Source organism: Ictidomys tridecemlineatus, chromosome 8 (genome assembly GCF_052094955.1).
Source record: "Ictidomys tridecemlineatus isolate mIctTri1 chromosome 8, mIctTri1.hap1, whole genome shotgun sequence".
Taxonomy (NCBI): domain Eukaryota; kingdom Metazoa; phylum Chordata; class Mammalia; order Rodentia; family Sciuridae; genus Ictidomys; species Ictidomys tridecemlineatus.
Window position 1 is genome coordinate 62,531,507 of NC_135484.1, and position 19,848 is coordinate 62,551,354.

At 34.4% G+C, this 19,848-nt stretch overlaps 1 protein-coding gene across 7 annotated transcripts in view; it reads left to right on the forward strand.

Moving 5' to 3' along the window:
- Nucleotides 1-258: 258 nt before the first annotated feature.
- Nucleotides 259-19,848, forward strand: part of Ccnc (cyclin C) — a 40,693-nt gene continuing 21,103 nt past the window's right edge. For 2 of the 7 annotated variants that reach the window (XR_013424993.1, XM_078019569.1), the window contains exons 1-9: nucleotides 259-540; nucleotides 4,512-4,618; nucleotides 5,396-5,480; nucleotides 5,653-5,722; nucleotides 8,620-8,671; nucleotides 15,823-15,878; nucleotides 16,707-16,742; nucleotides 17,413-17,504; nucleotides 18,094-18,161. Coding sequence is in view for 6 of the 7 variants with exons in the window: in XM_078019569.1 (XP_077875695.1) it covers nucleotides 509-540; nucleotides 4,512-4,618; nucleotides 5,396-5,480; nucleotides 5,653-5,722; nucleotides 8,620-8,671; nucleotides 15,823-15,878; nucleotides 16,707-16,742; nucleotides 17,413-17,504; nucleotides 18,094-18,161 (598 nt within the window). In the remaining variant the exon portion in view is untranslated. The remainder of the gene's footprint in view (nucleotides 541-4,511; nucleotides 4,619-5,395; nucleotides 5,481-5,652; nucleotides 5,723-8,619; nucleotides 8,672-15,822; nucleotides 15,879-16,706; nucleotides 16,743-17,412; nucleotides 17,505-18,093; nucleotides 18,162-19,848) is intronic. The other 5 variants (XM_078019572.1, XM_078019573.1, XM_078019575.1 and 2 more) reach the window with 5 other exon arrangements.

Below are 19,848 nucleotides of genomic sequence, written 5' to 3' on the forward strand. Positions count from 1 at the left end.
AAAAGAAGTGAAACCACAAAATCTTATATTTTATTACAATAACAGAATGCTGTTTTGGAGGTCAGGACGATGAAATAACGAGACCTCAAACCAGGACGCTCATTCCAAGGCACAGCAGTCACACAATCCACTTTAAAGGAGAGAAGTCCAGGCCCTGCCGGCTCTTGGCCGGAACCGTCATAAGGTCTCGCGAGAGCTTTCCCACCACCGCGAGCCCACAGAATCACTAGTTCCGGTCTCCTATCTTAGCACTCACCCTTCTCTCCTTCCTCCTCTACTGCTAGCCGCGCCGGAACTTTTGTTGGTAGGAACGAGTTTATACAGTTGAGTGTTGCTGGCCGGCATCGAGGAGAATTGGGTGCCGTCCTCTTCCTGTCGCCGTCGTAGCGGCGGAGCGGAGCCGAGCTGATCTGATCCCGGAGCGCGGTTATCTGACCGGCTGGGTCTATGGTCGCTCCGCGAGCCGCTCCGCCGGCTGGTGCTTTTTTATCAGGGCAAACTGTGTTCCATGGCAGGGAACTTTTGGCAGAGCTCCCACTAGTAAGTGATATTCCATGTTCTCGCCCGGGGCGGTTGTTAGTAGGTGGTGAGGACGGGGCCTTGGACTCTCCTGGGCCTGGAACCCAGCCCACGTCCCAAGCGCCGATGAGGGGTGCCCCTCGGGGTGTCCCCGAGAGGCCGCAGAACCAGAAGTGAAATGCACGGTATTGAGGCGACTCTCCTCCCTACACATGCCGAGTTTTCTTGGGCGCGGGGCGGAGGTGGATCTGTGAGCAGGAAGGATGGAGAAAGGGGTTCAATATCCTGGAAAGAAGATTCAGGAGTTTTCATTTCGGGTTCTTGGATTATCTAGGCCCGAGCGTGAGATGAGGTGGGCACAGATATGTGAGGTGTGACTCAGTTTACGGTTGTGAGATTGCCGGTTCCGCATAGTTGTGGCTTGTTTTTGCCTAGGATGCGTTCAGGGAAATGACTCTTTGTCACTTACCTATTTTGAGTGGTTTTAATATTTCGAGGAGAGGAGGAAGTTTAGGCTTGTTTCTGCTTGCTGTTTGCTGCCTTTACAGTAATGCCTTCATGGAGTTTTACCTTCACAAGGTATAGGCCTCTCAAAATTTATTCATTTCTTTGCCGTTTATTTTATATTTTGTTTTAAAAGCAGGCTTTCCATTGATTTTTGTTTACGTGTACATTAGCCTTTTTCATGTATAGGTTTTTGTTTGTTGGTCACCGTGGACGAGTTGGAGTGATAGTAAAAATATTTATCTCTAAATATATTTGTTTAAGCAGGCAAGAAGGTGCTTGATGGGACTAATTAAACATGGACTAGACTTTTCCACCATATAGTTGGAAGATGAACAGAACTTGATAAAGAAAATATCCTAGTGTGAATAATTTTAATGCCAAGAGCATTAATAACTAGTTTAAATTTTTATTTTGAGTAGGATCGGTTTTTGTTATTCACCGATTTTTTATGTTTGTGTGAGGAAAAAAAAGAAACAGTGGACTTAAACCTGTTTTCCCCAAAGTGTGTTCTTTCTTGCTGTAACATCATTCTGGGGATATGAAGTGCCATAGAAGCTTTCATATGGGCCATATCACTTTTATATTGTATTGCTTTTATTTCTGAAATATTTACTTGGACAGTTGAAATAGAAAGTTCAAATAGTGGAGAAGAAATATTATGATAAACTTTGAAAGAACCTGAGAAATTGACCGGTAGCTACCTGTTGATTGTCAGAGGTTTTTCAGTTTTTTAAACAAAGATCTTGCCTCTCCTTTTAAGAGCATTTTTGTTATACTTTCACTTACTGTTATTATTCTAAACCATTTTTTTTCACTTTTCAAATACACAATTATAAAATTAAATGGGCTTTTCAATAACTATCCTTGCCTCCCAATTTGAATTGACCCAGAGGAAGGGGCTGCTTGGCTTTATTCAAATCCTTTGAGAATCATGGAATTCCTGATCTACCCAAGATAATAAGTAGGAAAGATATGACAGTTCTTTGGAAAAAATAAACAGGGCTGTGGTAGAGCACTTGCCTAATATGCACAAGGCCCTGGGTCCTGTCCCCAGCACCACAAAAGCAAACAACCACCAGAAAAAAACAAAACAAAAAAACTCCAAAGGTCATTGTTTTATGTGAATATGGTGAGAACAGAAAACAGGTGTGAAATATGCTGCATTTCAAGTTTTCTTATTTTACATTAGTGTCAGGTTTTTTCGAAGTTGCATGTGAAAATAACTGTGAATCTTACATGTGATCTTTGATAAAATGGGAGTACTTATAAGTCTTCTAGGTTTATTTTGCAAAGTACTGTGAGAAAAAATATTAAAATATTTGTTAGTGAAATTTATCTTAAAAAAATACAGTGACTGTAGAGTTGAAATTATTGCACAAGTCATAGTATATTTTAGAAAGTTGAATTCGAAAAACACATTGTGACCAAAACACAATGAAAGTCAAAGGTCATCAGATTTGCTAGTTGATTGAATGAACAAACAGGTAACAAAAATAAAAATTACAAAATCAACAGTGGCTACCTTATTGTAGCAGAGAGAAAAGTTAACCGTAATAATTATACCTAAAAAAATATGAGATCAACATATATGTGATGTAGTCAAAGCCCAATTTTTTAGAAAATCAACATTTTCCACTCCTGCATAAATGGGAAAGAATATAAATAGCCTTTAAAAATACTGTATTATAAAAGGAACTGTGAAATAAGCCAAAAAATACAGAAAGACTTAATAAAATAACATTGAAATCAACTTATTAAAAGGAAAAAAATGATGAGTTGTTGGTTCTTTAGGAGAACCAAAAGAGAAGAAGGCTAAATCACTGCTAATTAAATCAAAGGAAAAAGGGATGATAGAAAATTAAGAATGGGAAAAGTAAATAAACTCGGAGTACTTTTGGGTTATTGCTGTGGTAATAAATTTGAAAGCCGAACCAAATTAAGAAAATTACCAGACAGATATCCTTAAAAAGCACATTGTTATTTCATGGGTAAATTCTTTCCAATTTTCAAGAGCATCTGCTGTTGAATTTGTTCCAGTTAATGAAGAAAGAAGGAAAGCTTTCCAGTTTTCTTTATGAAGCCATGATCTCAATGATAGAAAAATCTAGCAAGGGTGCCTTGCTTTTGCTGAGTCTGGCTTTGAACTTGAGATCCTCTTGCCTCAGTCTCTTGAGCCACTGGATTATAGGTGTGTGCCATCAGGCCTGGCCCATTGGCTGTATTCTAGGAAATTATTTCAAATATATTATTAACCAAATATGCAAAGATGAATTATAAAGGTATTATTTGAGGGCTGGGGTTGTGGCTTAGCAGTAGAGTGCTTGCCTACCACATGCCAGGCCCTGGGTTCGATCCTCAGCACCACATAAAAATAAACAAAGGTATTGTGTCCAACTACAACTAAGAAATAAATATTTAAAAAAATAGGGCTGGGAATGTGGCTCAAGCAGTAATGCGCTTGCCTGGCATGCGCAGGGCGCTGGGTTCGATCCTCAGCACCACATAAAAGTAAAATAAAAGATGTGTGTCCACCGAAAGCTGAAAAATAAATATTAAAAAAATTCTCTCTCTCTCTCTTTAAAAAAAAATACATATTAGTTGAACAATTATTTGTAATAGTGAAAAATAATTTCCTTATATGTATGTTAATAGGGATTTAATAAATACTGATCCTTCCTTAAGGCTGTTAAAAAGATGCTGAATAACAAGTTCATTGACTTATAAAGACTCCCTATATATACTGAGCAACAAAAGCAGGTTGTAGAATATATTGTTTTGGGCTGGGGATGTGGCTCAAGCGGTAGCACGCTCGCCTGGCATGCGTGCGGCCTGGGTTCGATCCTCAGCACCACATACCAACAAAGATGTTGTGTCCACCGAGAACTAAAAAAAAATAAATATTAAAAAAAAAGAATATATTGTTTTTATTCATGTCAGTTTCATATCTGGATAAATAGTTTGCTTGACTAGGTAAGAAGAGGGGGCTATAAATGTAATTATGAAACAACTTTTAACGTGATTGGAATTTGTGAAGTGGGGAAATTAAATATCTTCTTTAATCAGGAACAACTGAGAAAAGCTATACTTCGTCAAATCTAAGGCACCATCAGTTGGTGCAAAATAAGTGCACCATTATTTTATGTTTTACCAAGAAAGAGTGAGTACACATGCTACGAATTAAAAGACATCACTGATTCTAAGATTCATCTTGATATCAATTTTAGAACCAATGAAATAGAATATAAACTAGTGATAGATTGAGGAGGATGAGGGAAAAGATGAGAGCAGAATATTTTTCAGGGCATATTTATGTTTTTGAGATAATTTTTACTAGTTTGCATTTCAGGAAATTGTCTTTTAGGATTACTTCTTTGCACTTTGTACTTCTCAGAATATGAGTAGCCTCTTTAGTCTTAAAATGACTATGATTTTCTGTGACTTTGTTTATTTTCTACAGCATGTTTTAATATCTTTATTCCTTCTAGTTTGCAATGGATTTTGGATAAACAAGATCTGTTGAAGGAGCGCCAAAAGGACTTAAAATTTCTCTCAGAAGAAGAATATTGGAAACTACAGATTTTTTTTACAAATGGTAAAAAATTTTTAAATTGGTTGAAATATTAGTTACCTTTGAATAAGAATGTTTGTGTATGATAATTTATGATGAACTGTCATAATCTGTACTTAAACATTTTTATTTATATATGTATTCTTACAACTTACTCATTTATCTTTTTATTGATCTGAATAAAGTTTTTGTGAACTACACGTCAGAGACATTGGACAATTTGAAAGTGTTAGTAATCTCCCTAAGCTTTTATAAAGCAACCCACTTCAAGGTTGGCTAAAGCGAAGTACTTTGAGGATAAATGATTCTTGGAATTGGCATCCTGTATTTGTCATTTTTAACTTAGAACTTTGCTTTGAAGTTACTCAGAAGACCTGTAGTATGTCTTGGTATATTTTTATCACATATTCTTTCTAATCCTCCGTTGTTTTGAGGATTCATTATGGATTTTTTTTGATAAAGTATATAAAATGGTAGTAATAATGAGTTTGATAGGTAACTTTTTTTTCATATTTATCATAATAATATGAATGTGAAAAGCATCAAAAATATTTAGAATTAAGAGGAGGATTGTCAACCATTTGGCTTCTTTACTGCAAGACCAACTTTTGCAATGGGACAGTTTCTCTTTTTAGTTTATGCATAATGCTCTATTTTTTAAACAAATTAACGTGTATAAATTTTTCTTTTTGTTAAAAGTGAGTGTAGTTGTGATTTAAACATGTGGAAGTTACTGTTTAAGGTTAATATTATTACAAATAAGGGCAGATGGTACATTTAAAACTCTTTTATTATTTTTAGTTATTCAGGCATTAGGTGAACATCTTAAATTAAGACAGCAAGTTATTGCCACTGCTACAGTCTATTTCAAGAGATTCTATGCCAGGTAAGACTGTTTTATTTTAAGAATATGTTATATCTATTTGTAACTCCTGTCTAATGTTGAGGAGCTTCATTATAAATGAATCAGTTGTTTGCAATAGAGTTAAATTGTGATTCCCCCCACCCCCTGTGTTTTCTAAGTGGGTAATACTTAACTTTGTTTTATCATATTTTAGGTATTCTCTGAAAAGTATAGATCCTGTGTTGATGGCTCCGACATGTGTCTTTTTGGCATCCAAAGTAGAGGTATAAAACAATTTCTGTTCTCTGTCAAAGTGTTATTCAAGTATATTGGTTAATCTTCCCCAGTTTTTACATTGCCTATGTAAGGATGATAATAGATGGTAATTTATGCAAAATATTTTGTACAAAATCTAAATGTATGCAAGTCTTATCTTTATTTTATGTATTTACTTAACTCTTATAAAACACTTCTTATATTTTAAGGGCTTTGTAAGTTTTATTTTGTTTTGTTTTTTTTTTTACAAGTTCTGACTTAATCTTCATAACAAACTGTAGAATATATAGTAATAGTGTCTGCATTTTATCAAAGAGGGGATTGAGTCATAGAGACAAGTGCCATAGCTTGTCTACTATAACCTGAGAATGTCTCTTCTCCTTACCCATATGCTTCTTACTATCTTCCTTCTCTGCCTTCTGATATTTGGCTTCCTGTCAAGCCATAGAGAAAGCAAAAGGGAAAGCGAGAATTAGGAGATATACAAGTAAAAGTTTGAATAATGAGGGTAGAAAAATTAGGTGAGAGAAGAAAGATAGGAACTTGTAGGTGAGATTGAATTTCTGCCCAATTTATATAGTTTTTTTTTTTTTTTTTTAGGTGAGGGCATGGTAGTGGCTGGGGATTGAATCCAGGGCTTCCACATGCTAGACAAGAATTAAAAAGTAGCTCCAGTTCCACTTTTAGGTATTTTTGAGCTCAACTTTCAAGCAATTGCAGCAGGTTTTACAAAAACTGCTTGTTTTTCATAACTAATCCATGTAATCCTTTTTTTAAAATATTTATTTTTTAGTTGTAGGTGAATATAATATCTTTATTTCATTTTTATATGGTGCTGAGAATCGAACCTTTTTATATGGTGCTGAGTGTCTCATATATACCAGCGAGTGCTCTACCACTGAGCCACAACCCTAGCCCCGTGTAATCTTTAATATTACAAAACTTTTGAATTATATTTCTATTTTTGACTGACTTTTTAGAATAAGAATTATGTTCTTGAGAACTGTGATTTTAACCTAGTAAGTTTGCATTCCTTTTTTACCCATTTTGATTGAGTTTTGTTTTAGCCATTATTTAAGATTATTCATGCTCTCTTTCTCAACTATTACCTAAATTCTCATTGGATGGGTGAGGTGGTGCACGCCTGTAATCCCAGCAATTCGCAAGGCTGAGGCAGGAGGATCACAAGTTTGAGGCAGCCTTGGCAATTTAGTGGGAGCCTATCTCAAAATAAAAAGGGCTGGGGCTGTGGAGGCTTAACGGCATTAGAAATAATATTAAGAAAAGCATTTTAAGGTATAAGGTTTTTTGATTGTGAAAGATATTTTCAAGTGTCAGAATCAACTTTGTTTTTGAGTTGTTTAATGGAAAAGAAAGTTTATAAAACGCCTTTTATTATTGGGTAGTTTTCCCAAATATTATTATGTAATATTTGACTTTGTTTAGAAATGACCATCTAATATTTAATTTTATATATCTTAAACACAACCATTCTGGGGTGCTAAGATAAAAATCTGTATAAACTTCCACTCTTGTAGATTAATTTTGGGGTTTTAATTTGTTAAATATCTTTTTTGTTACTTGGTTGCGGGGGTAGCTCAGTGGTAGAGCACCTAGTTGTAGCATGTGGAAGGCCCTGGGTTCAATCCCCCCAGTACCACAAAACAAAAATAAAAACAACAATTTTTGTTATTTGATTTACTGAGCAGAAGTCTGTTATGACTTACTGAGTAAAAGTTTGTGCTTTAAGAATTTTGGAAAATTAGTTATTCCTGGAGGTGATACAGGGGGAAATGTATCTTTTTAAATATGGTTGCAGCATTTTTTCACTCTTTACTACGATTAAATCTTTCTGTATTTTGCCCAGTTGTATGGCAGTTGTGTACAAGTGGTGTTTAAGAGGATGTTTTAGACTCTTAAATTTTTTTATTTTCACTTACCAGAATTGAAGTTTAAATGTAAATACAAAAATAGACACACATATATTTCCTCCTATACACGCTAAGGATGCGAGTTGAAGATAATTTGAACCGTTTTTAGTTTCTTTTGTTGGATATGAAGCCAATTCTTGACTTTTTTGGTGTTAAGATGAAGTGAAGGCTTTAGAATCTTGTAAGTTTTATTTGAAATTAAATGGGAGAATGGATGTAAAATAGATCATCTGATAAATTTTAGTTGTTTTTATGGTGGTGGTATGTTAGGTTGAAAGAGGAAATGGGGACTAATCTTGGAAGTCTTATACTATATCATTCTTGTTTTTCTATTCCAAAAAGGATGATAGGTGCTTGTTTGGTATTTTGGGGTTTTTTTTTGCGGGGGGGGGGCAGTGATATTCAAGTTTATCTTACTTAAGAAATTTGATATTTTTTTAAGATAATTAATTAATTAGTTAGTTAGTTAATTATGTGGTGCTGAGAATCTAACCCAGTGCCTCACACATGCTAGGCAAGCAAGTGCTCTACCACTGAGCCACAACCCCAGCCTAAGAGAATTGACATTTATTACTAAATGGCATGACCTTTCTGTATGTTAGCAGGTACAATTGAATAGAAAGCATACTTAATATTTATTCTTACAGTTAAGTATAGAATCTAAAAGTTGTCCTGGAAACAAACCTAAGTGCAAAAAAAAGTAGCATTGTCACTTTGGGGCTTGGTTTCTTATTTGGTGTGTTTACTGAGATTAAATTATAAAATTATTTAAAAATTTGTCTTGAATTGTGATGATCTCAAGGAAAGTTAATATATTTAGAAATTTAAAATACTTTGTGCCTCCTCAAGTAGGTATAAGATGGACAGACTATAACATGGGGACAGCTTGGAAATACTGTTTTAAATAGACCTCAGGTTTGCTTAGGTCTACTGGGTTAATATGTACCTGATCTCATCTACTTTTCTTTCTCTAGGAATTTGGAGTAGTCTCAAATACAAGATTGATTGCTGCTGCTACTTCTGTATGTAAGTGCAAAAGTATAATCTGCTTTAAGGATGTAATTCTAAAAAAAAAAAAAAAAAAAAAAACCTCTCCATAGTATATAGATTTTTAGTTTATAAAATATATGAAAGATGAATTGGGTTTATTAACATCTCCTGAGTATGCCTTTATGACTCACATATTTGTCAAAAAATAAAATTTAAAAAGATGTTTTTGCTTACATTATTATTTCTAGGACATTTCTTTAATGTTAAAAATGAATAGTAAACTGGGCACAGTGGCACACGCCTATAATCCCAGTCGCTTGGGAGGCTGAGTCAGGAGGAGGATTGCAAATTCAAAGCCAGCCTCAGCAACTTAGCAAGGCCCTAAGCAACTCAGTGAGACCCTGTCTCTAAATAAAATACAAAAAAAGGACTGGGGATATGGCTCAGTGGTTAAGTGCCCCTGGATTCAATCCCTGGTACAAAAAAAAAAAAAGAAAATAGTAATTATTAATCCATAAATATCAATTCATTGGCTCTTTTATAAAAAGATTAAAGAAAAATTATTTCCTAATTTATTGTATTTTAGGGTTTCCTAAGGATTGGCCATTATTTCATTCTTGTGGATAGAATAAACTATTCCTTTTACAACTGTAATGTGTATGTTTGCTGGGAATTACATCTTTTCAGGCCTCCAAATCAAAAAACATGGTACAAGGCTAGGTGATGTGGCACATACATATAATCCCAGTGGCTTGGAAGGCTGATGCAGGAAGATCACAATTTCAAAGCTAGCCTCAGCAATTTAATGAGGCCCTAAGCAATTCAGTGAGACCCTAGGATGAATGTCCATATGGAAAGTTTTGCCATTAGCCTTTTCCCATTGCACCCATTCAGTATTTATCACATATTTCTTCCTGTAAACTTGGACTACTTTGCCAATCTGCTAACTTTTATAGCATCCCTGCACAACCTGAACTTCGTCTCCTTTCAGATGGACATAGATCAAACATTGTACTTTTGTCTCAGGTCTTTGGAAAGAGAGGAGGACGTAATCTTCCTGTGAATGTGGGAAGGTGCATTGAAATGCCTTTTATGGTTCTTGATTCAATAGGATTGAACTTCATTTTGGCTGCTGTCACTTAAGCGATGGCTGCAAAAGGGAAGAGATATCTTTATTCTTAAGGGTAAAAGATTAGTAATATACCATATATGTCATTTAATATACCATATATGTAGTAGTTTAATATACCATATATGTCATTGATGAAGTATTGCATTGCTTTTTTGGAAACTTGTTTTTCATAGAAAGGCTTGAAAATATATTCATAAAAAGTTTGGTTATCAATGAATAGGTAAATCCTATAGTAGACTATTTCACAAGTTTTATAGTGTATTATTACACAAGCCCAGACCACTTGGGTTTCAGATTTTTACCTCTGGTCTGTGATAAATCCTCCAAAGTCTTTTTCTTCATCTGCAGTGTGAAGATATTATCTTTGTTATAGGTTGTTGTGAGTCTCAAATGAATTAATATCTATAAAACTTGGAACAATGCCTTAACTATTATTTTGCTGGGGTTACCCTAACAAAATACCACACTCAGTGGCTCAAACAGCGAAAATTAATTTTTTCATGGTTCCAGAGGCTGGAAGTCCAAAATTAAGGTGCCAACAGATTTGGTTTCTCCTGAAATCACTTGGCTTGGTTTACAGATAGTCACCTTCTGGCTATTCTTACATGGCCCTTTCTCTGGGCACAAACACCCCAGTTGTGACTTCATCATCATATAGGGACAAGCCCCACTCTTATGACCTCATTTAACCTTAATCACCTCTTTAAAAGATCTTTTTTCCAAATGTAATCCCATTCTGAGTACTGGGGGTTAGGCTTCAACATAAAAATTTTGGAGGGACAGAGTTTATAACACTTAGTAAACTTTACTAGTAGTTGTCATCATCAATAATAGCATCATTATCTCTGGAAACATTTCCAGGTGCAATGGTGGGTATCAAAATAAATACAAGGAATTTAAGGACAAGGTAATAAGGCGTGCATGTAAAAGTATTAATACAGAAGAATACAAGGGGTATAAATAAGGGAGTTATAGGAGAGTTAACCGAGAATACTGTGTTTTGAGTGTTAGAGGAATGAATCTAAATAATATAATTTAAAGAAGAAAAAGAATTTGAACCTGCAGAAATGTAGGAGAAAAGCAGTCTAGGAACAGTGCATAGTTTCCTCAATAGAAATTGCTAGCAAGTTACATTCAGTAAATGGTGAGTAAGGAAATAGTGGGGGGAAATCCTTACCTGGTTAGTATCAGTTAGTAGAGGACCTTCAGTGCTAGAGGAAGGGATCTACACTTTGTTTTGACGATAGTTGTTTTTCTTCCTTATCAGGGATTAAACCCAGGGAAGCTTAACCACTGAGCAACATACCCAGCCCCTTTATTTTTTATTTTGAAATATGATCTTGCCAAGGTGCTTAAGGCTCATTAAATTGCTGAGGTTGGCTTTTTAAAAAAATATGTATTCTTAAGTTTTATGTGGGGGCTGGGGATGTGGCTCAAGCGGTTAGCGTGCTCGCCTGGCATGTGTGCGGCCCGGGTTTGATCCTCCAGCACCACATACAAACAAAGATGTTGTGTCCACCAATAACTAATAAATAAATAAATTTTTTTTAAAAAAGTTTTATGTGGACACAGTATCTTTATTTTATATTTATGTGGCGCTGAGGATTGAACCCAGTGCCTCGTGCATACTAGGTGAGCACTCTACCACTGAGGCACAATCCCAGTCCCCTGAGGTTGGCTTTGAACTTGCAATCCTCCTGCCTCAGCCTTCTGCCTCAGATTACAGGTGTGTGTAATCCCAATGGCATCACATCTGACATTTGTTGTATCTTTAAAAGCTTTATTTATTTTTAAACTTAAATGTGATGCCAGAATTGTGCATTGGGAAAATCGTACAGAATTAGTTAAGATGAATTGGAGGAGGAGGTGGGTAGAATGAGACAGACAAAATTTAAAGTTGTTCGCATTATAACATGAATGAACCTTGAAGATATGATAAGTGACAAATATCAATCACAAAAAGACGAATACTCTGATCCCACTTCTATTAGGCTCTTGGAATATTAAAAATAATAAAGATTAAAAGTAGAATGGTAGTTTCTACTGTCCAGAGAGAGTGCAGAATAAGGAATTATTGTTTAATGGGCACAGTGTTTCAGTTTTACAAAATGAAGAATTCTGGAGATGCATGGTGGTATGGTTATATAACAATATGAGTATATTTAATGCCACTGAAATAGAAACTTCTGAAAAGAATTAAATTGACATTGGATATTCTAAATGTAAATGTATTAGTAAAACATCCTCTTAAAATGTAAGAACAGTGGAAGAAATTTAGAACTTGACACATTTTAAGAAAAAGACTTGTATAGTGGCTTGTGCTGTACAGAGAAAGCTGTGAATCAAACAAAGTCATACCTTTGGGAGTGTTATCAGACACTAGAGATGAGGTAATTGCAAGGAATTAAGAATTTTGTAGGTTCTGAGAAGGAAAATCTTACTGTATTGTATATGAAACAAAATAACCTTAGTGAAGAGTGGATGCTTATCTAAATTACTGTGGAAATGAATAGATTCTATAAGACTGAATGCAGTAGGATCTGCACATACACATTGTATTTTAGCTGATAAAATTGTAACTCAGACATAGAAGTTACCTATTCTGATAGTGTTATGCATGTATACTAGAATTGAAAATGTATGACATGTTGAGAGCCAGATCTCTCACTATCCGAGTGAGAATTTGCAGATATGTAAGAGGAGAAGACCAGAATGGTCCATGTGGTAAAGATCAGAAATGGAAACATGAGTATGAAATAATGTTTACCTTGATATAGACACAAATAGTTACATGTAGAAATATTTATAGATAAATGTATATACAGGGATTAATAGGTGTATTTCTTGGCTCTGTCAATTGAGATGGTCTACATGCAATGAAATCCCAGTAGCAGTAAGCTCAGTTAATACCCACATCTTGATTTCTAATAACCATTTTCCAGTAAAAAGGACCAAGGCTCTAGGAGAAATGGCTGGTTCTAGGATTGCAGCAGAAATGTACAAGATGGACCTGAAATGTCTCAAGTGTCAGGAAGTAAGGAAGTATTCAAAACCAAAAACCTGCATTGGTGGGACTTTGTCAAAAGGACAAAGGAACCCAACTGAAGAAATTCCCAGGAGCCAAAGCTAGAATATTTTGAGCAACAACAGAAGTAATGGATTATAACTCTATAAAATGAGTTTATACTGATATAAATAGAAGTCTGAATAAATCAAATAGAGGGAAGAGACAAATATTCCCTTCAGAAAAATTAAAATAATTTATGTAGCCACTTCTTTCTCAAGTAAGGGAAACATAATGTATTATGGAAATTGAGAAAAGAAGTAACTTTATAGTGCAGAAATCTGATAGAATACCAGCCACATGCTCAAGATGGTAGCAACAGTAATAAAGTACATTAATGGTATGGACCATTGATGTGTTGTGATGAAAATAGTACTTCTGTGGTCTTCTTTCAGAAATCCATAACCTGTGCTGGGGTTGTGGCTCAGCAGTAGAGCGCTCGCCTAGCACGTGCGAGGCCCTGGGTTCGATCCTCAGCACCGCATAAAAATAAATAAATAAAGGTATTGTGTCCAACTACAACTAAAAAAATAATTTTTTTTTTTCAAAAGAAATCCTTAACCTCATAATGAGGAAAACATTAGACACATTCAAATAGAGGGCGATCTTCTAAATATTTCACTAGTACTCCTAAAAACCATCAAAGTCATCAAAACAAGGAAAGTTTGGAAAAGTCTTGTAATTAAACTGAGTCTAACGAGACATGATGACTAAAATTAATGGACATATCTTGGATGAGTTCCTGGAACAGAAAAAGACATTAAGTGAAAACTAAGATCTGAATAAGCTGTGGAATTTAATTAATACTAATGTGTTGCTGTTGAGTCATTAATTATAAAATAAGTGAACTATACTGATGTAAGGTGTTAATATAAGGGTCAACTGGTCCACAGGGCATCATGGTCTGCTTAGCTGTTATAAGAAAATTCCATAGACTGCATGGCTTTAATAACACATTTCTCAAAATTCTCAAGTCTTAGTAGTTTAAGATCATAGTGCTAACCTTGATCAATTCTTTGAATGGTCATGATTCCATGTTATAGATACCTTTTTTTTTTTTTAAATAAGAACACCAATCCTATTATGCTGCCTACATATAAACTTGATTACTTCCCAAAGGCCTTACTTTGAAATATCATCACACTGGGAATTAAGGCTTCAACATATGAATTTGCAGGGGTAGGGGTCACAGACATTCAGTCCATAACAGGGAACTCTGTACCATGTAATCACTATTTCTTTTTCTGTATATGTAAAACCTTTCTTTAAAAAAAAAAAAAAAAGGTAGAGGAATTTAATTAGATAGAGTTTGTTTTCTTTTTAGGGAAACTTGAGCATATTATCAAGTGATGAGACAGATTTACTGAAATAGGAAAGGTTAAAGATGGGAGTAAAATAGTAGGAATGATCAATTGAATGAACAATGAACAAATCAATGAATAAAACATGTACAAATGACAGGGATAATAAAATAGAGGAAGGATTCATTTTTCTATTCATTGGAAGAATAGGATTAGAAGCTAGAAAATCAGGCCAGGCAGAGTGGTACCTACCTATAATCCCAGCAACTTGAGAGGCTGAGGCAGGAGGATCACAATTTGAGGCCTGCCTCAGCAATATAGTGAAATCCTGTCTCAAAATAAAAAATCCCCAATTCTGGGAAAAGGACTGGGGATGCTCAGTGGTAGACTGTCCTTGGGTTCAATTCCTAGTACTTGCAAAAAGGGGTAGAGGGAAGGTGTTATAAAACTCAGAAACATTATTCATTTTTAGAATTAATTAAAGGAAAAGGGAAGATATAATTTTCCTAATGTCAATTTTAAATGGCTCTAGGTTTTATGCGTTGGTAGATATTACCTATCTAAATTAACTGTAGGATACTTAATTTACAAAACAAATCTTTCTGTAAATATAGTACATAAAATAAGTATTTCCTTTTAATTTCAATGAGGCCATCTTTTTGGAAATATTGTACATAAAATAAGTAGATTTCCTTTTAATCTCAGTGAGGTCACTTGTACAAAACATTCTAGAACCTATCAATAGATTCTTTTTGTAATATATATATTTTTTTCATTGTAGGTGGACACAGTACCCTTATTTTATTTGTATGTGGTTGGTGCTAATGGTAAAATCCAGGGCCTCACGCATGCTAGGCAAGCATTTTACTGCTGAGCCCCAACCCCAGCCCTATCAATAGATTCTTGATGGAATAATATGTTGCGTTATAATGACTTGAATACGATTTTTCACAAATAGTACATAAATGTGTACAGCTCACACCATTTTGAGGAGATAGGGGATCAGTGGTTAACAATGTTTTTTCATATGCATTTTTAGTGACTTTTTAGTAACAATTTTTAGTTGATAAATCCTTAGTTATTTTGAAAAGTTCAGAAGGTACAGATGAGTAAAAAGAAAAATCCTTAAGGTCTCAGAGATGAACATTGCTGATAGGTTTTTGGTGAAATATATTTACAATTTTCTATCCCCTTTCCCTTCCTTTTTCATTTTCTTTTTCTCCTCCCTCCCTCCCTTCCTTCCTTCCTTCCTTTTCTCTCTCTCTCCCTTTCTTCATATATGTAACCCCTGTGTTCCATCTATGCCAAATCACTGGAGAACACAACAGTACCATTCTAGAACTAGCAAGACTTTAGAAATGACAAAAGCCAGTGATTGTTTTTCTCAATCTTTTATTTTTTTGAACAGCAGAACCATTTCTTGGTATGTTAATATAAAATCAAAGCTCTCTGATTGTAGTAATAGAAGTATAAATGAGGGCTTAGGGCTTCCCAAAGATACTCAGTCTTTCCCCTCCCTTGATAACAAAAATCTAGGTCCTTAAGCATTGCCTAGAGTACTTATTGATAATGATTTAGCCCTACTCTCTAAAATTCTGTACTCTTTAAACACAATTAAAATAATGTTGGTTTAATTAACTTTGACATTTGCTCCATTTAAACTGTTTTTCTCTTTGTTTGTATTTTGCAGTAAAAACTAGATTTTCATATGCCTTTCCAAAGGAATTTCCTTATAGGATGAACCATGTAAGTATATTATACAAAGTAATCACTTGTTAAACTTTATATAAACAAGCTGAACTTACTAGCCTTTTAGAAATATCAGTTTCAAATATAATATTCCACAAGAATATAGACATTATTTTAAATTAAAGATCAATAGTTGATCTTTTTAAAAACATTTCATAGAAGTGGTTATCAACCATCTCTGCCCATTGGATTACCTTGGGAACCTTTTAATACCGATTTGGGTCCTCTCCAGACTGACTAAATCAGAATTTTCAGGCTTAGAGTTCCTGGTATTAGTATTTTTTAAAAACTTCCAGGTGAGTGATACTAATGTGCATCTGGGGTTGATAACTACTATAATGGATCAGTATTAAATTATATTTGATAAGTTATATTTTTAAAAGATTAATATTTGCCATTTTAATAAGCATGTCTGCCATTTTCCACCTTGCAAGGGAATTGTTCATTCTACTTGGTATTTTTTTTAATTAATAGAGATAATTTCATTTTGCATTTATTGAGTAGAAAGGATATTTTAATAGAAGTGAGCTAGGGATTCAGCTCAATGATAGAATGTGTGCTTATTAGCATATGTGAGACCCTGGGTTCAATCTATAGCACCAAAAACAAACAAACAAAATGCTTACAAGAGGCTGGCTTTTCCTTTTAAGGATTTAACTGCTTTGTAATTATAGTTGCATGAATTATGCAATAGTAAAAAGTAATTTAATTATATATACTAATATAAGCTGTGTTTATTTTCTGTTTTGTAAAAATGTGTGACAAATTACTATAAACTAAGCAGACTTATGTAATTAGGTTTCTTGTTGACTTTTTTTAAAACAGATATTAGAATGTGAATTCTATCTTTTAGAACTAATGGTAAGTATGTTTTTTCCTGTGTTTAATAGAGGAACAGTTATTTTCAAGCTTAATGAAGTCAAATTACTTACAGAAATTATTTATAGGCAGGTACATTTTAAAGTCATCTAAGTGATTTGTGATTTTGAAATCATAGTAACCTAGTAACATTACCTATTTTCTCTCTGAAGCCTGTAAAATAATTTGTATATCCTAGTCTGGATGGAAAAGTTATTCTATAGTAACTATAACAAAAGGATTATAAGCAAACAAGTCAGGACATTAAACCACTGTAAATTATGTGCACAACTTGTGTATGTGTGTGGTATAATTTAAAAGATAGATTATGTCTTCGGCAGAATTCTCCTCCAATTGGGAATCATGGATTTATAGGCTAATAAGAGGTTTCAGTGTGTTGCAGATGTGACACTTTGAGTCTCTAAGGGAATGAATGGATGCTGACTGACTGCCAACCGATATACCAAGGTATATTCCAGAGAGAGCACTGCCTTCATATTGTAGTAGAGTTTAGGGCTGCTATACTGCTTGCTAAGAGAACAAAAGAGAAGCAAGCATGAGTTACAGAAATTCACTTTGAAATACAGTATTAAAAATTAGTTGGGTAATGATAAAGTTTTTGTGTTGTAATAAATCTGTTTTTATACAAACACATTTTTTAAACTGTTTCTAGGATTGTTGCTTGATAGTGTATCATCCTTATAGACCTTTGCTCCAGTATGTGCAGGACATGGGCCAAGAAGACATGTTGCTTCCCCTTGCATGGTAATTAGAACAGAAGTTATTAATAGTGTAACATGTTATTAGATAGGAAGATTGCCAACTAAATATGAAATTTGATATTTTTGAAGACATTAAACTAGTGCCCCAAGGTATTTTATGTTAAACAAAATATCTGCTTATTGAACTTTAATAACTATGGTGGTGATTAAAATGATGTGCTAAAATGATAAGCATCTTAAATTAACTGTATTAACTAGTTAAAATTTGATTTTTTGATTTTATGTTTTTAACATAAAATTTAAGAATGAATTTATCTTTAAAATAATCAGTATACTTTTTGGTAGTGTTTATTTCTGATTTTTTAAAAATTAGAACATGTTTATAATTTATTGGAGGGCTCAAAGTTCAAAATATGTTTTATTCACATATTAAATGTACTAATACATACTTAATTGTCACACTCTTGAGTCAATCTTTTTGCTTAAATGTTTTATCTTACTAGCTGTGTTCAGTAATAGAAAAGGGAAATATGTGTGTACAAAGATGGGAAATCTGTCCCTCTCTGGGTGGAAATGTACAATCAGATGAAATAATTCTACTTTCAGTAATAATATGATTTACATTTCTGTAGGAGGATTGTGAATGATACCTACAGAACGGATCTTTGCCTACTGTACCCTCCTTTCATGATAGCTTTAGGTATGTAAGCATGGTGTGCCCTTATTAATTAAATTGTTATAAATCTATTTAGGTCATCCTAAAATAAATTTCACCCTATTGTACTTTAGGTTTTAAGTTTCCATGAAGTAATAGACTAATCTTTGCATGTGAACTTTCAATAATATGAACTATAACTGTCACAAATCAGGGTTATAGTCCTCCCACCCCCTTTTTTTGGTGAGTTTTTAACAAATCATTTAAAACAATTTTAATCAGTGTCTATGAATACTTTTGTTTGGTGGGAAAAGTTTAGAATTAAGCCTGCTAATATTAGTTGTAAGTCTTATAAAATAACTATACCAGATTTTCATTTCCTGAGCTCTAGCTGTCAAAGGAGCTAGAGCTGTATAAGAGCCATCAGTGATACAGAAGAATAAATATAACCTGTCATCCCTGATAAAAGGTGACTTAACAAAGGAGCATCTAGCTGTCTTGGTAGATGGAGAAGTTAGCTACCTTTCCATTATCCATGGAAGAGAGTGCAGTAGTGGATTAGAACACAGTCTTTTGAGTTAGGTAGTCCTAGGTTTAAACTTTGCTTCCTTTATAATTGAAGGGAAATTGTTTAACTTTCTGAGTTTGTTTCCTTAATTATAAAAAGGAGAGTAAAAACTTCAGAGTGCTAAAAACTTCAGAGTCATTTAAGAGTTAAATCTGATAGATTTTATAGAGCACCAAATAATGCCTGCTATATCCAGGTACTTGTTCCTTTTTGTCCTATTGATTTCTATGACTCTATCCTCTTAACCCCTCCCCCCTCACACACACCATTCTTTTATCATTCCGGAATTATTTTTACTGTTTTCTCTTTTTTCAAGTATTCCTTAAATATTGATGTTAAAAGTCACCTTTTATCAGGGATGACAGGTTATATTTATTCTTCTGTATCACTGATGGCTCTTATACAGTACTGAACTGGGGAGGCAGGATTCTGAAGTTGTATCCAGTCAGTGGGAAGAAGTGCTGGGATATATAGATTAGGAAGGAAGGGATAACAGGACACATGCCATGTCTTTGCCAAACCTGTGATCTTTGTACTTGCTGGCTGAGGCGCAGGGCTTCTGTAGTCTTTTATATGCTGAAACATTTGAATTTCTTTGAGATCTTGCTCCTGAGCAGTTCTTTATATCCATCAATCATATACATAACTCCACTTGACATCTAACTGGCACTTCAGACTCATGATCAGGAGCTCATTGCTTTGTTCTCAGATATCCTCTTCCATTTAATGTTTTTGCTAGCTTGGTAAATAGCAATAGGTATTTGCCTTTGTTGGAAACCCAGCAGTTAGGTTCTTTCATTTCCTTCAGTAGCTACATCCAGCAGGTTATCAGTACCTTTCATGCCTTCCTTTCAATTATCTGTCCCTTATGTAATATTATAACCATTTTCTCATTTTCAACTAGTTTACCACAGCAATTTCCTAACTGATTGGTCTCCAGCATTCTTGTGCTCAGAGATCAGAGAGCCAATCTATTCTCCATTCTGTTGAACTACACTGATGGTTCTCAATGGGGAATAATTTTGCCTCCCATAGGATTCATCAATGTCTGGAGATGGTTTTATTGTCATACCAAGGTGGGATACTACTGTCATCTAGTGAGTAGAAGCCAGAGGTGGTGCTTAGTGTCCTAGAGTGCACAAGACAGTTTCAAAGAATAATCCA